The 15,676-nt window shown below is 41.4% G+C and overlaps 1 protein-coding gene and 1 long non-coding RNA gene across 2 annotated transcripts in view; one reads left to right on the top strand and one right to left on the bottom strand.

The window, feature by feature from the left end:
- Positions 1 to 10,366, top strand: part of zgc:154142 (uncharacterized protein LOC555481 homolog) — a 50,562-nt gene extending 40,196 nt beyond the window's left edge. The window contains exons 20-25 of the mRNA XM_034188933.1: positions 1,250 to 1,432; positions 1,536 to 1,648; positions 5,265 to 5,353; positions 5,476 to 5,765; positions 7,467 to 7,627; positions 9,975 to 10,366. Coding sequence (XP_034044824.1) covers positions 1,250 to 1,432; positions 1,536 to 1,648; positions 5,265 to 5,353; positions 5,476 to 5,765; positions 7,467 to 7,627; positions 9,975 to 10,172 — 1,034 coding nt within the window. The 3' untranslated portion in view covers positions 10,173 to 10,366. The remainder of the gene's footprint in view (positions 1 to 1,249; positions 1,433 to 1,535; positions 1,649 to 5,264; positions 5,354 to 5,475; positions 5,766 to 7,466; positions 7,628 to 9,974) is intronic.
- A 19-nt stretch (positions 10,367 to 10,385) lies between these two features.
- Positions 10,386 to 10,662, bottom strand: LOC117526858. Its single transcript, XR_004565369.1, has 2 exons — positions 10,502 to 10,662; positions 10,386 to 10,461 (listed from the first exon to the last, which is right to left on the bottom strand). It is a non-coding gene; the product is annotated as an uncharacterized LOC117526858 (long non-coding RNA).
- Positions 10,663 to 15,676: the final 5,014 nt, after the last annotated feature.

The raw sequence follows: 15,676 nt of genomic DNA, 5'->3' as shown, positions 1-15,676 counted from the left end.
ATGATGAAGTCATACATACTCAACAAAAATATAAATGCAACACTTTTGGTTTTGCTCCCATTTTGTATGAGATGAACTCAAAGATCTAAAACTTTTTCCACATACACAATATCACCATTTCCCTCAAATATTGTTCACAAACCAGTCTAAATCTGTGATAGTGAGCACTTCTCCTTTGCTGAGATAATCCATCCCACCTCACAGCTGTGCCATATCAAGATGCTGATTAGACACCATGATTAGTGCACAGGTGTGCCTTAGACTGCCCACAATAAAAGGCCACTCTGAAAGGTGCAGTTTTATCACACAGCACAATGCCACAGATGTCGCAAGATTTGAGGGAGCGTGCAATTGGCATGCTGACAGCAGGAATGTCAACCAGAGCTGTTGCTCGCGTATTGAATGTTCATTTCTCTACCATAAGCCGTCTCCAAAGGCGTTTCAGAGAATTTGGCAGTACATCCAACCAGCCTCACAACCGCAGACCACGTGTAACCACACCAGCCCAGGACCTCCACATCCAGCATGTTCACCTCCAAGATCGTCTGAGACCAGCCACTTGGACACCTGCTGAAACAATCGGTTTGCATAACCAAAGAATTTCTGCACAAACTGTCAGAAACCGTCTCAGGGAAGCTCATCTGCATGCTCGTCGTCCTCATCGGGGTCTCGACCTGACTCCAGTTCGTCGTCGTAACCGACTTGAGTGGGCAATGCTCACATTCGCTGGTGTTTGGCACGTTGGAGAGGTGTTCTCTTCACGGATGATGCGAAGGAGATGTGTTGCACTGCATGAGGCAAATGGTGGTCACACCAGATACTGACTGGTATCCCCCCCCAATAAAACAAAACTGCACCTTTCAGAGTGGCCTTTTATTGTGGACAGTCTAAGGCACACCTGTGCACTAATCATGGTGTCTAATCAGCATCTTGATATGGCACACCTGTGAGGTGGGATGGATTATCTCAGCAAAGGAGAAGTGCTCACTATCACAGATTTAGACTGGTTTGTGAACAATATTTGAGGGAAATGGTGATATTGTGTATGTGGAAAAGTTTTAGATCTTTGAGTTCATCTCATACAAAATGGGAGCAAAACCAAAAGTGTTGCGTTTATATTTTTGTTGAGTATAGTTGAAAATACCATTACAGATATAAGTGTATTTACTTGTACATTTATATTATGGGGTGTAGAGTGCATAGGGTATGCATCAGCCCTGTGATGCCTTTCATTTCATGTGTTTTGCAGGCAGATTCTGTGGCTTCGCCCCACCTCCAAATATCACCATCACTGGTAACACAGCTATCATACGGTTTGTAAGTAATGGAGCCAATCAGCAGATGGGTTTCCGTGGTTACTGGACCACTGATGCTGGTGTTATCCCAACTCTGCCTCCTCCACCTGCTAACCCTTGGGACAACATTACAATCAGTGAGACTTGCACAAGCCTGACTTTGTAACCAGCTTCAGGTGGGGCTCAAAACAGATCATGGCTAATTTATAAATCATGGAATTGTGCATTTTTTCTTCCTAGATTGGCCAGAAGACTGTGGCAACCCGGCAGTGACACCCAATACCGCCACTCTGAGGGTGGTGAATGGAATAGAGGCAGTGCCACATTCTTGGCCCTGGCAAGTCTCCATGCAGGTAGAACCAAATCTGCTGACTGAGAGAATTTATTTTATGTAGTTATTTGGAAAATACAGATCAGTGTGTTCAAATAAATGGCTTCTCAGCAGAGCCCGGCCAATATGTACTTTTGGGGCCAATTGTAACCACAACACCAATACAGATACCGATATTAGGAAGTAAAAAAAAAAAAAAAGATACTGATATATCTGGTGAGTGACGATATATGTGTTTATTTCTTGCTGACTTTTACTAAATATGAGAGAAAAAAAATGTAAAACATATTAAAGTTACACAGAAATATAGCTGTCTGGGAGCTTAGTTCATGATCTTTGTTGGAGCAACCAACCAACGTCTGGTGCTCATCACACTGCCTTCACTCGGAATTAGCAGTTGCTGTCTTCATCACTCAGCATTGCATAAGATGAACTTATCAGCATAGTGGAGGATTTGACTCTTGTTGCTGGATAAAAAACCCCACTCTGATTAAAAATGAGTGGCACCTGGTCATTTTGCCTCTGTGTCTTGTAGCTAATATGACCAAGGAGTGATGGGGGTTCCAGCCACTCTTGACAACATTGTAAACAATGCTATTGGTATGCCCTCTCCTGGATAAACTATGTAATGACACCATTTCCAACAGCCAAATTGTTTTTCTGCATTGTCTATTTGGTAAAATCAGCTTTCATATCGGTAAATAACACGATACTGACATATATGTAAACCCATATCACCTGATATTGTCAGTCAGTTGGTATATTCGGTCGGGCTCTACTTCTCAGTTGAAAATGCCTTGTGGAGGTCTGCAAGGATTATTTTTGGGTCTAAAATGGCTTGTTTTCCACAGCTGAAACCAAAGTATATACACCTTAAAATACAGTGAGAGAAGATTAGATAAATGAAAGTGTCCATCCTGTCCGGTTTGTTCACACAATAACTCAACAACAACTAGAATGGTACTTGGAGACAGAATACCTCTGTCACTACTCAAAGTGCTCCAACAAGTACCTATTCTTTTACACATCTCTGTAAACATTTGTATTTTTTTTTTCAGTTTCTTTAATATTGCAAGATCAAGATCTACAAAATCTGGATTACTATCCAGCTCCGTACCAAATCTTACCTGTTCTTAAATATCAGTACTCTTCATATGCCTATTTTTTCCAGAAAGATCTGTGTATTAGCTCTTGATAAATTCAGGAAAATGTTTAAAAAATGCCATATCTTGCAATATTAACAAAAGAGAATAGGGTAGTAACTTTGTTTTGCTTAGTTAATACCCTGTAGAGGTGGCTGCCACCTGCTGGATGGATGATGTTGTGGTTGAACTTAAATGCAAGAAAGCACATATTCTACAGATCAGGCTTTAAATACAGCCAAGCATTCTGTAACTAACCCCAAAAGATGTCAATTTAGAAGGTTTTAAAACTATTATTTTTAAAGAAATGTATATGGAAATAAAGTAGACATTATAATGATTTAAAGCAAATATTGTTGATAAATGGAACATGCACAGTTGGAAAAAAAAATTGAGTTTGAATGCTTTTAAGGTGTGTCTAAACTTCCATCAATCAGCTGTAGTACTGATCACTGACAGGTGAAGTGAATAGCGTTGATTATCTCCAAACTGTGATGGCGAGGTGACACAAGAACTCCAAAACTGTAGTTCTTGTGGGATGTTCCTGGTCTGTAGTGGTCAGTACCTGCCAAAGGTGGTGGAAGGAAGGAAAACCAGTGTACATGGAAACGGGGTCAGAATGTGTTGTTAACGTCTTGGTTCCAGATACCACAGCACTAGTGGAGGCCATGCCTCAAGGGGTCAGGGCGGTTTTGTTGGAAAATGTGGGTCCTACACAATATTAGGCGGGTGATCACAATGCTATGGCTGATCAGTGTATATCTGGCATATATATATACACTCAACAAAAATATAAATGCAACACTTTTGGTTTTGCTCCCATTTTGTATGAGATGAACTCAAAGATCTAAAACTTTTCCACATACACAATATCACTATTTCCCTCAAATATTGTTCACAAACCAGTCGAAATCTGTGATAGTGAGCACTTCTCCTTTGCTGAGATAATCCATCCCACCTCACAGGTGTGTCATACCAAGATGCTGATTAGACACCATGATTAGTGCACAGGTGTGCCTTAGACTGCCCACAATAAAAGGCCACTCTGAAAGGTGCAGTTTTATCACACAGCACAAAGCCACAGATGTCACAAGATTTGAGGGAGCGTGCAATTGGCATGCTGACAGCAGGAATGTCAACCAGAGCTGTTGCTCGTGTATTGAATGTTCATTTCTCTACCATAAGCCGTCTCCAAAGGCGTTTCAGAGAATTTGGCAGTACATCCAACCCAGCCTCACAACCGCAGACCACGTGTAACCACACCAGCCCAGGGACCTCCACATCCAGCATGTTCACCTCCAAGATCGTCTGAGACCAGCCACTCGGACAGCTGCTGAAACAATCGGTTTGCATAACCAAAGAATTTCTGCACAAACTGTCAGAAACCGTCTCAGGGAAGCTCATCTCCATGCTCGTCGTCCTCATCGGGGTCTCGACCTGACTCCAGTTCGTCGTCGTAACCGACTTGAGTGGGCAAATGCTCACATTCGCTGGCGTTTGGCACGTTTGGAGAGGTGTTCTCTTCATGGATGAATCCCGGTTCACACTGTTCAGGGCGGATGGCAGACAGCCGTGTGTGGCATCTTGTGGGTGAGCGTTTTTCTGATGTCAATGTTGTGGATTCGAGTGGCCCATGGTGGCGGTGGGGTTATGGTATGGGCAGGCGTCTGTTATGGATGAAGAACACAGGTGCATTTTATTGATGGCATTTTGAATGCACAGAGATACCGTGACGATATCCTGAGGCCCATTGTTGTGCCATACATCCAAGAACATCACCTCATGTTGCAGCAGGATAATGCACGGCCCCCATGTTGCAAGCATCTGTACACAATTCTTGGAAGCTGAAAATGTCCCAGTTGTTGCATGGCCGGCATACTCACCGGGACATGTCACCCATTGAGCAGTTTTGGGAGTGCTCTGGACCGGCGTATACGACAGCGTGTACCAGTTCCTGCCAATATCCAGCAACTTCGCACAGCCATTGAAGAGGAGTGGACCAACATTCCACAGGCCACAATTGACAACCTGATCAACTCTATGCGAAGGAAATGTGTTGAACTGCATGAGGCAAATGGTGGTCACACCAGATACTGACTGGTATCCCCCCCCAATAAAACAAAACTGCACCTTTCAGAGTGGCCTTTTATTGTGGGCAGTCTAAGGCACACCTGTGCACTAATCATGGTGTCTAATCAGCATCTTGATATGGCACACCTGTGAGGTGGGATGGATTATCTCAGCAAAGGAGAAGTGCTCACTGTCACAGATTTAGACTGGTTTGTGAACAATATTTGAGGGAAATGGTGATATTGTGTATGTGGAAAAAGTTTTAGATCTTTGAGTTCATCTCATACAAAATGGGAGCAAAACCAAAAGTGTTGCGTTTATATTTTTGTTGAGTGTATATATATATATATATATATTAGATATAAATATATATATATACACACACACACACACCACACTAATTTTGAACATGTATTTTTCCGCTAGTTATCACTGACTACATCCTATAGGCATATCTGTGGAGGGTCTCTGATTCACAAACAATGGGTCCTTACTGCTGCTCACTGCTTCATGAGGTAAGATATAATCATAGAGATTAAAAAAACATACACAGATATTACACTTTCTAATGAGCAAAATTTGGCTGCCACTTTATAACCCTAAAGCTTGTCTTTGGTTTTAATCTTCAATTTGCCAGCCAACGAAACAAAACGTCTCTCTGGCGGATGTGTCTGGGAAAGCATCACATGAACTCCACCTTGGATGTTCCCTCAGCAGAGGCATGCTACAAGGTCGATGGCATCGTCCGCCATGAGGGGTTTGTCTATGAGCAGGATTACTCTGATCTCGCTAATGACATTGCTTTGGTGCATTTGGCTCAGCCTGTCAACATGACGAGGGAGATCAGCCCGATCTGTCTGCCAGAACCTGGAGCAGTGATGCCTGCTGGGACACCCTGCTTTGTCACTGGCTGGGGCGATGAGAAAGGTAGACGACGTCACATGTTTCAGCGATGGCTCCAGAGGTTTTGTTTGTTGGTGATTCTTGGTGCAGGCATGATTATTTCATGGGAGGGGTGACATAATGTGCATTTTAAAGTAAATTTCCAACCATATAAAGGTTGTTAATTCACACATACAGTATAACCCATAACAGACAGAAGTGACAACAGCAGTTGTTCACGTCAGGAGAATTACCCCTCTGACAGGACAGAAATGCAGATTTTGAACCTGATGAAGCCCACCACCACCCACCAGTAACAAAGTGAAGCCCCACAACATTTTAGAGGAGAATCAAGGGAGAGTTACACACACACACACACACACACACACACACCTTTGACTCCTTAATCTGTCAAGACAAAATGTAATTTTAAAGTGTATTTACTGTGTAACCCTCCAGATGTCAGTGTTTGGAGCTTCGAGGCATTAACATGTTACAGGACACAGTGAAAGGAAAGCCTCACAAGGCTTCGTGAGCCCATCACTGGCTTCAGCCTAACAAGGCAGTATGTAGGACCACAAGGAGAACAGGACACAATAGAAATCTTCCAACAAAACAGGGAGGGAGAGAGGAACACAAATACGAAAGTGGCAATGATCAAACTGAAAACAAGTCAGCAAAAAGGTACCAACACTAAAAAAACAGAGAAAATGCAATTTCAGAGAGTGAGAGAGAATAATTGAAGCAACCCCAAAATTGAGTGAAATAGTAACAAAATAAAACAAAGAATCAAACACGTGAGTGATATGGGACAATAAACAGAGGTCAAAAACACAACGATGGTGAGACAGAGGAAGAACACAAAATCAGCACCCAAAAGAAACGACGGGTGAGAAAACTAGACAGAATCCAAAATAAAATTAAAATACCAAAACAGAACAAATGAAGACAAACATGGGCAATGGATCATAAAAAAAAAATAAAGACACAACATACATGAACCATGTGGAGGAGGGAGCTACTTTTCTTTCAGCATTGATCTTTTGGTTCATGACAAATTGAAAAATCTGTAAAATGTCTTATATCTCAATGTTGAAAAAAAGTAGTGAAATTCTGAGTCCTCCCAAGATGAATTTTCTAAACCCAGCCCAGTCTCACGTTTGGTTTCATCCTCCCGTCACGAAATGAGTCAAATTTTCATGACAGGGTTTTTTAACTCACTATTACTAACCCTACTCCTACGTCCAACCCTAACCATGACCCCACCCCACCCCCTTCGTGCTGCCGTGACAAAAATGAGGCGCTTTTCGTAACAATATCACGAACCAATAGATTAATGTATATTTCGTGCTGCTGAATCACGACAGCTGTGAGACTGGGTTGTCTAAACCAGGGGTGGGCAATCATGTGCCACGAAGGGCCGAGACACTGCAGCTTTTGCTGATTTCATTAACAATCAGGTGTTTATGTTCAGGGGAGAAGCTCATCAGAAACCCACCTGCTGAGATGATTGGTTGTAAAGAAAAATGCAGTGTCTCGGCCCTCGTTGCCCACCCCTGATCTAAACCAGTGGTTTCTCTTTTTGGGCCAATGCCTCACTCCTCTGTCAAGTTTCATCAGAGTCAGTCTGTATGACTTTGAGTAATGCTGGTGACAAACAAGCATGAGTGAAAAGATCTGCATATTAATATTCATATGTGCACGTCTGTTGTCCTCGGTAAAGCTTTCTTTTCCCTTTGATTACAGGAAGACCGTTTCCAATAGTGTCAGAGAAGCTGAATCAGGCCGCCCTCCCTGTGATCGACTTCCCCACCTGCAGTAAACCTGCTTACTGGTGGAGCTTCCTCAGACCCTCCATGATCTGTGCCGGCTTCGAAAGCCCTGATGAGCTAAAGTCTGCCTGCCAGGTGAAAGGACACATTCAGTATTGTGCTGGGAGAAGAGCAAGTGATAATTATGAAGTTTTTTTAAACAAACACAGTAGAATAATTCAACGACCTATTATATAAGTATCTTTTATGGAATGTTTCTGTCTGTAGTCAGTCAGTCTTGATCTGTAATGCCTGCCTGGTTTGTTGGTCATTGAGTATATTCATTAGGAATAAATGAGCAATCATGCGAGCAGGGGCATGGGAGAATACAGTGTCATCCAAAAGTATTGGAACACTTGATATTTCACACATTTTAATTTGTTTGTGTTATTTCAAATACAAAAAGTAAATCAGGCTTCTCAGTATAAACATTTCTAAAATTATTTTACTTAATCTCAATCTCAAAGCAAATCTCTACAACTTGATAGAAATTAATTCAACATATAAAAGCCAAGATGATGGTTTGCATAAGCAATGAAACTCTTTGGTATAATACCTGTAAATAACCAGTTTTATTGGCAGTTTTCTTCAGACAAGTCAGGGGATGGATACATCAACATTTCCAAGTCACTGAATATGTCTTGGACTTTATTTACATTCAACTATGAAGAAATACAAACAGTATGGCACTCTATGGTAAATCTGTGTGGAGTAGAAAGTTCTAAAAAACTGAGTGACTGTACAAGAAGGAGAAGAGTGAGGAAAGCCACCAAGACTCTCAGACAACCCAGAAGTTACAGGCTTATGTGGCTGTGATTGGAGAAATTGTACATACTGCATGTTTTGCATTTTGTATCCCCAATTATAGAGCTTCATGATGAAGTGAAGCAAAGAAGAATTCTCTTTCACCAAAACATCAAATCTAGGCTTGCTTCTCAGATGTACCTTCTGGCAAATTGTAGCTGAACTTTCAGGTCTTCTTTTTAAGAAAATCCTTCTCTATACTTGCTTTGCGTTTGAGGTTAAGGAGGATAATTTTAGAACATTTTAAATTGAGAAGCCTGATTTACTTTTTGTATTTAAAATGACATAAGCAAATTAAAATGTGTGAAATGCCAAGGGGCCCAGTAGTGGTAACCTGCAGCAGGGAGTTAAATACTAAAAAAACAAACAAAAAAAACCTGACATTTGCATAAATAGAGCCAAAATGCATAAAGACCCTCAGTGCAGGGATGAGATTTACAGACTCTTCAAGGAGAACTCCAGTGCCCTCATTTATCAACCATTCCTATGTACATTTGTATTTAAACGGTGCAAATGAACACTTCTATGCAAAATATGGAATTTACCAACTTGTACTTAGAAATGTGTGGAAATATACATACTGCTCTGGCCATGTGTACGCACTGCATCTAGAGGTAGAGCAGGGAAACTGCAGCTAGAAAGCATTACTTCCATCACAGCATACAACCTCTTCGAAATATGTTTTTTATTTCTTTGAATTAATAACTACATAATTACTAATTATGTCGCGTTAGAAACAGACATGTAGTCTCATTGGTGTCAAAACCTACAAACGACACCTGTGTGAACCAAACAGCAGCTTTTGACCTCATCAGCATGTACTTCGATGCCCACCTGCTATTACAACACATGAATCAAATAGCTTCACTCCTGCAATTTTTGATCAAAAACAGACCCACATTATTTTTACTGCTCCAATTTCATTGTGAGAGATTCTACCTGAATAAAGACAGCAGCATGATGACATCACCAGAACACAAAGGAATCTGGGCCAACTGTACAATAAATAATTGTCTACCTACTCTCTTAATTGGAACGCTATATGCTAGTTGTTGTGGTAAATGTGTTAAAGCTTCCTAAAGCTTGTTAAAATTATGTCCATAGCTGACTGTGATGTCAAAATGAGTGGTCATTACCAGTGGTTGGGTTCAAAACTATTGGTGAACTCAATGTGGCTGTCCAGTGTTGTCACTCACTGGCTACACGGCTACATGTTATTGTCTGGGGTAATCTAAAAACACAGCATAAACCACTTGTTGTTGTCACTGAACAGGTGAAAATGTCAATAGAAGTATCTGGTAGCACAGCGAGGGTCCCTGTGGAGGTAAATGTGCACGTTCCATCTCACTAAATGTGAATAGACATTTTAAGATGACTGACTGTAAAGTTAGCTGGTTACCTTAGCCTCCTATGCTCGTTTAAGTCGATAACCGATGACGTGCTATATCTTACAAAACAAGCCTATGGCAGTCATTGTGTTCAAATTCAGTATTGCACTGATTTATAGATATTTTGGGTGACTCCCAAAATAGAGTCGAGGCAGAAAAATACCAGATATCTCCTTTAAAAATTGAGCATTCACCATTGCATTAGTTGACTTGACCAGTTTTGCTTCTATTTCCCAACCCGCCTCCTGCAGGGGGACTCTGGAGGACCTTTTGCCTGTTCTGCTTCTGGAACCAACACAACATGGGAGGTTCATGGTATTACCAGCTTTGGACCACGAGGCTGCATTCGAGACAAGAAGCCATCAGTATTCACCCGTGTTTCTGCATTCAGCAACTGGATCCACCACAACATCAAGAAGTTTATGTATGAAAACGGTATAACTGTGTAAAGATGATACGTTGAAATAATGTTTTCCACTGGATGTATTTTTTTAATCTGATTTCTTTATTTTTCCACACCTGATAAATCACTGAACTGTCTTATACAAGGTGTGTGGTAATGTGAGGTTTTTCTGTACTGTTAACAAGACAAACTAGTGTAAAGAAGAGGAGAGTTAACTATCATATTCTCCATCAGACAGCTAACCAACTGATGTGCAGCCTGAAACCTGTCCCATCATGCACTGGGTGAGAGGAAGGCTACACCCTGAGCATGTGTCTTATAATAAAAGTTAATTCCTTTGTACCACATTTGTACTGCAGATTGCTACAAGATTACATTTACAAATAGTGTCTGTACGGAAAATTCAAGTTTGAATTATAATGTACGTATACTGCTCCTTTTGCAAAGATGAAGGGCCCTATCTACTGCCTGATGCACACAGCCTAGTGCTAATGTCACTGGTACTGTACCACTACACCTACTTTATATCTGATCTTAATTTTGCTGGCAATTCTGTGATCGTTGCTGAAGCAGTGGACACCATGAATGCAGCACAGATGAGTGAGGAACCTGTGTGTCTGGGTTTATGTTTGTCCTGGTTCAAGATCAGATCCTTTCTCTAAACTCACTTATTGCAGTTACAGGTTACGGGGGTCATTGGGCAAGACGTGGGGTACATCCTGGACAGGCCACTAGTTTACTACAGGGCTGACACATATACAACCCCTGGCAAAAATTATGGAATCACCGGCCTCAGAGGATGTTCATTCAGTTGTTTAATTTTGTAGAAAAAAAGCAGCTCACAGACATGACACAAAACTAAAGTCATTTCAGATGGCAGCTTTCTGGCTTTAAGAAACACTATAAGAAATCAAGAAAAAAAGATTGTGGCAGTCAGTAACGGTTACTTTTTACACCAAGCAGAGGAAAAAAATATGGAATCACTCAATTCTGAGGAAAAAATTATGGAATCACCCTGTAAATTTTCATCCCCCAAATTAACACCTGCATCAAATCAGATCTGCTCATTGACATTGACCGTATGCCATGACATTGACCCTATGTGTCTTTTTGCAAGGAATGTTTTTGCAGTTTTTGCTCTATGGCAAGATGCATTATCATCTTGAAAAATGATTTCATCATCCCCAAACATCCTTTCAATTGTCCAAAATATCAACATAAACTTGTGCATTTATTGATGATGTAATGACAGCCATCTCCCCAGTGCCTTTACCTGACATGCAGCCCCATATCATCAATGACTGTGGAAATTTACATGTTCTCTTCAGGCAGTCATCTTTATAAATCTCATTGGAACGGCACCAAACAAAAGTTACAGCATCATCACCTTGCCCAATGCAGATTCGAGATTCATCACTGAATATGACTTTCATCCAGTCATCCACAGTCCACAATTGCTTTTCCTTAGCCCATTGTAACCTTGTTTTTTTCTGTTTAGGTGTTAATGATGCCTTTCATTTAGCTTTTTTGTATGTAAATCCAATTTCCTTTAGGCGGTTTCTTACAGTTCGGTCACAGACATTGACTCCAGTTTCCTCCCATTCGTTCCTCATTTGTTTTGTTGTACATTTTTCGATTTTTGAGACATATTGCTTTAAGTTTTCTGTCTTGACGCTTTTATGTCTTCCTTGGTCTACCAGTATGTTTGCCTTTAACAACCTTCCCATGTTGTTTGTATTTGGTCCAGAGTTTAGACACAGCTGACTGTGAACAACCAACATCTTTTGCAACATTGCGTGATGATTTACCCTCTTTTAAGAGTTTGATAATCCTCTCCTTTGTTTCAATTGACATCTCTCGTGTTGGAGCCATGATTCATGTCAGTCCACTTGGTGCAATAGCTCTCCAAGGTGTGGTCACTCCTTTTTAGATGCAGACTAACGAGCAGATCTGATATGATGCAGGTGTTAGTTTTGGGGATGAAAATTTACAGGGTGATTCCATAATTGTTTCCTCAGAATTGAGTGATTCCATATTTTTTTCCTCTGCTTGGTCTAAAAAAGTAACCATTACTGACTGCCACAATTTTTTTTTCTTGATTTCTTATAGTGTTTCTTAAAGCCAGAAAGTTGCCATTTGAAATGACTTTAGTTTTGTGTCATGTCTGTGATCTGCTTTTTTCTACAAAATTAAACAACTGAATGAACATCCTCCGAGGCCGGTGATTCCATAAATTTTGCCAGGGGTTGTAAGTAGACAAACAAATACATTTACCCTCTCACTCACACCTACAGTCACCTACAGTATTCCCTATACCATCTTTAGCTTTGCTGTTTTCAAAAAGTGTTCTGCAAACAAGGGACTGTTTCAAGAAATACAGTACATCACAGCGCTGCAGTTTTTCCACATTTAGTTTTGTTACAGCATTATTCCAAATTGGAGTAAATGCATTTTTTACCTCAAAATGTCACAACACCCCATAATGACAACATGATTTTTTTTTTTGCAAATTTTTTAAATGAAAAACTAACAAATCACATGTACATAAGTATTCCCAGACTTTGCTCAATACTTTGTTGATGCACCTTTGGCAGCAATTACAGCCTCAAGTCTTCTTGAATATGATGCCAAAAGCTTGGTGTACCTATCTTTGGGCTGTTTTGCTCATTCCTCTTTGCAGCACAAGTTCCATCAGGTTGGATGAAGAGCGTCGGTGCACAGCCATTTTTAGATCTCTCCAGAGATGATCAATCAGATTCAGGTCTGAACTCTGGCTGGGCCACTCAAGGACATTCACAGAGTTGTCCTGAAGCCACTCCTTTGATATCTTGGCTGTGTGCTTATGGTCATTGTCCTGCTGAAAGATGAAACGTTGCCCCATTCTGAGGTCAAGAGCTCTCTGGAGCAGGTTTTCATCCAGGATGTCTCTGTACATTGCTCCATTCATCTTTCCCTCAATCCTGACTAGTCTCCCAGTTCCTGTTGCTGAAAACATCCCCACAGCATAATGCTGCCACCATCATGCTTCACTGTAGGGATGGTGCCTGGTTTCCTCCAAACATGAGACCTGGCATTCACACCAAAGAGTTCAATCTTTGTCTCATCAGAATTTTTTTTCTCATGATCTGAGAATCCTTCAGGTGCAAACTCCAGGTGGGCTGCCATGTGCCTTTTACTAAGGAGCGACTTCCGTCTGGCCACTCTACCATACAGGCCTGATTGGTGGTTTGCTACAGAGATGGTTGTCCTTCTTGAAGGTTCTTCTCTCTCCACAGAGGAATGCTGGAGCTCTGACAGAGTGACCATCGGGTTCTTGGTCACCTCCATGAATACGGCCCTTTTCACCCGATTGCTCAGTTTAGATGGGCGGCTAGCTCTAGGAAGAGCCCTGGTGGATCCGAGCTTCTTCAATTTATGGATGATGGAGGCCACTGTGCTCATTGGGACCTTCAAGCAGCAGAAATGTACACTTCCTCAGATTTGTGCCTCGAGACAATCCTGTCTCAGAGGCCTACAGAAAATTCCTTTGACTTCATGCTTGGTTTGTGCTCTGACATGCACTGTCAACTGTGGGACCTTATATGTAGACAGGTGTGTGTCTTTACAAATCATGTCCAATCAAGTAAATTTGAATAAAGACTGCGAACACTTATGTGCATGTGATTTTTTTTTTTTTTTAATAAATTAGCAAAAAATCTCAATTTTTTATTTTTTATTTTTTTTTTTTTTGGGACATTGTCATAATGGGCTTTTGGGTGTAGAATTTTGAGGGGAAAAAATTAATTTCCTCCATTTTGTAATAAAATGTGGTAAAAGCGAAGCGCTGTGAATACTTTCCAGATGCACCGTATCCAGTTCAACGCAATTTATTTATATGGTGGCATAGATTTTATGAATTTAACTGAATTGAATGGGTGCAGCAGGGTTGGAACCTACTGGTCTGGACCTTATCCACTTAAAGCAGACGAGTCAGTGGGCTGACTGGCACTCTATAAGATGGAGCAGCACCATGGCAGAATCCTCTCCAAGAGCCTTGGGGAGTCCCAAGTGTCAGATAGTGGAACTGGAGTGGATGTGGATACTGGGTGGAGCCCCAGTTGATGAAGTGGGTCTTCACTTGAGATTGATAACATGTGAACCCAGCTCATGCTGCATTTGGACCCAGATGTAAGTGGGATTTATTTTTTCCCTTCTTCGTCTCTTCTGTTTTCACTGATTATTTTGGTTTGGGTGAGAGATGAGTTTCAGGTTTAGATTATAGTTAAAGGAGAAGCAAAGGAGAAACATCTAAAAATAGAGCCTAGGTTGAAAAATGTGAAACTTCTCCTTTCATATGACAGTTCAGTTTAATATACAGTAGGTCATATGTGATGAGACCCTTCTAAAAAAAATAAATAAATAAAAATAAAATTATGATAAGCAGTGCTGACCCCATGCAGGCAGGACAGCATCTAACGCCAGAGAATCTTTGTCATTACAGCAACAATTCTCATGATGTTTAAGACAGACTGACAAACACAAAGTCTGTTATTCAGTGCTTTTGCATGTGTTTATATCTGCAGTATCATTGGCAGGACAGGGTGTCCAGGGGGCGCACTGCCAGAAATTTTGGGCCTGATGATAGAATATATGATCTTCGAGTCTCCAAAACTGGACATTCACATTAATTATTGTAAACGTAACACCACAAAACCAAAGCTTTTAAGATGCATCAGCACATAAAGGCCCTGTGAAGGACACCTCCTCTCCCCCCATCCTGCAATGACCCTGGGAATCTCCAGAGTCATGTTGCTTTTCACACCCAAGCAAAAAACAAACAAAAAAGACAAAGGTATTAAAAAAAAAAAAAGAGTCCCTTCAGTTCTGAAGCTCAAGGTGCATCGAGGGGCTCCATCCTCAACAGCAGTCGCTGTGGGAGCATCAACAGCAGCTCCTGCCATCTGTCAGGTGGCATGGGGTACTGCGCTACATGCTGTAAAAACTCACGCAGGTCACTCTGACAGTTCCTTTGCAGGAAGTTTTCATCTTTCCACTCGTTCAAGAACTGTGGACTGGTGAGACGGGCTCAGGGTCCTGAGGAGAATGTTTGGAACAGGACAGTGAGGAGGGAGGAAATGCTAGTGTTCCAGTGTTGACCAGTGGACCAAGATGGTCCTGCTGTATGAGCTCGTCTTACGGTATGTCCAGCTCCATTGTCTCCTCACATGTGTCATCTTTGTCATCTAAAGAAGGAAGACAGAAACAACTAAGTGATTTTCTGCAGTGGGGTACACCAAGGTTCTGTTCTAGGTCCACTGTTTATATCATTATTATTATCATTATTATGGCAGTATGATGGATTAATGGTTTGCACTGTTGTCTCACAGCAAAAAAAGTTGTGGGATCGATTCCCACCTGATTCTTTCTGTATGGAGTTCACATGTTAGTGTTGGTTCCCACTGGCTGCTTCAGCGTCCTCCCACTTACACAGACCTGCAGGTCTGGTGAATTGGTGACTCCAAATTGACTGTAGGTGTTTGTCTATCGCCGTGTGGCCCTGTGACAGACTGG

Source organism: Thalassophryne amazonica, chromosome 15 (assembly GCF_902500255.1).
Source record: "Thalassophryne amazonica chromosome 15, fThaAma1.1, whole genome shotgun sequence".
Taxonomy (NCBI): domain Eukaryota; kingdom Metazoa; phylum Chordata; class Actinopteri; order Batrachoidiformes; family Batrachoididae; genus Thalassophryne; species Thalassophryne amazonica.
The sequence above is the reverse complement of the archived record's forward strand: the minus strand, read 5'-3'. Positions and strand labels throughout refer to the sequence as shown.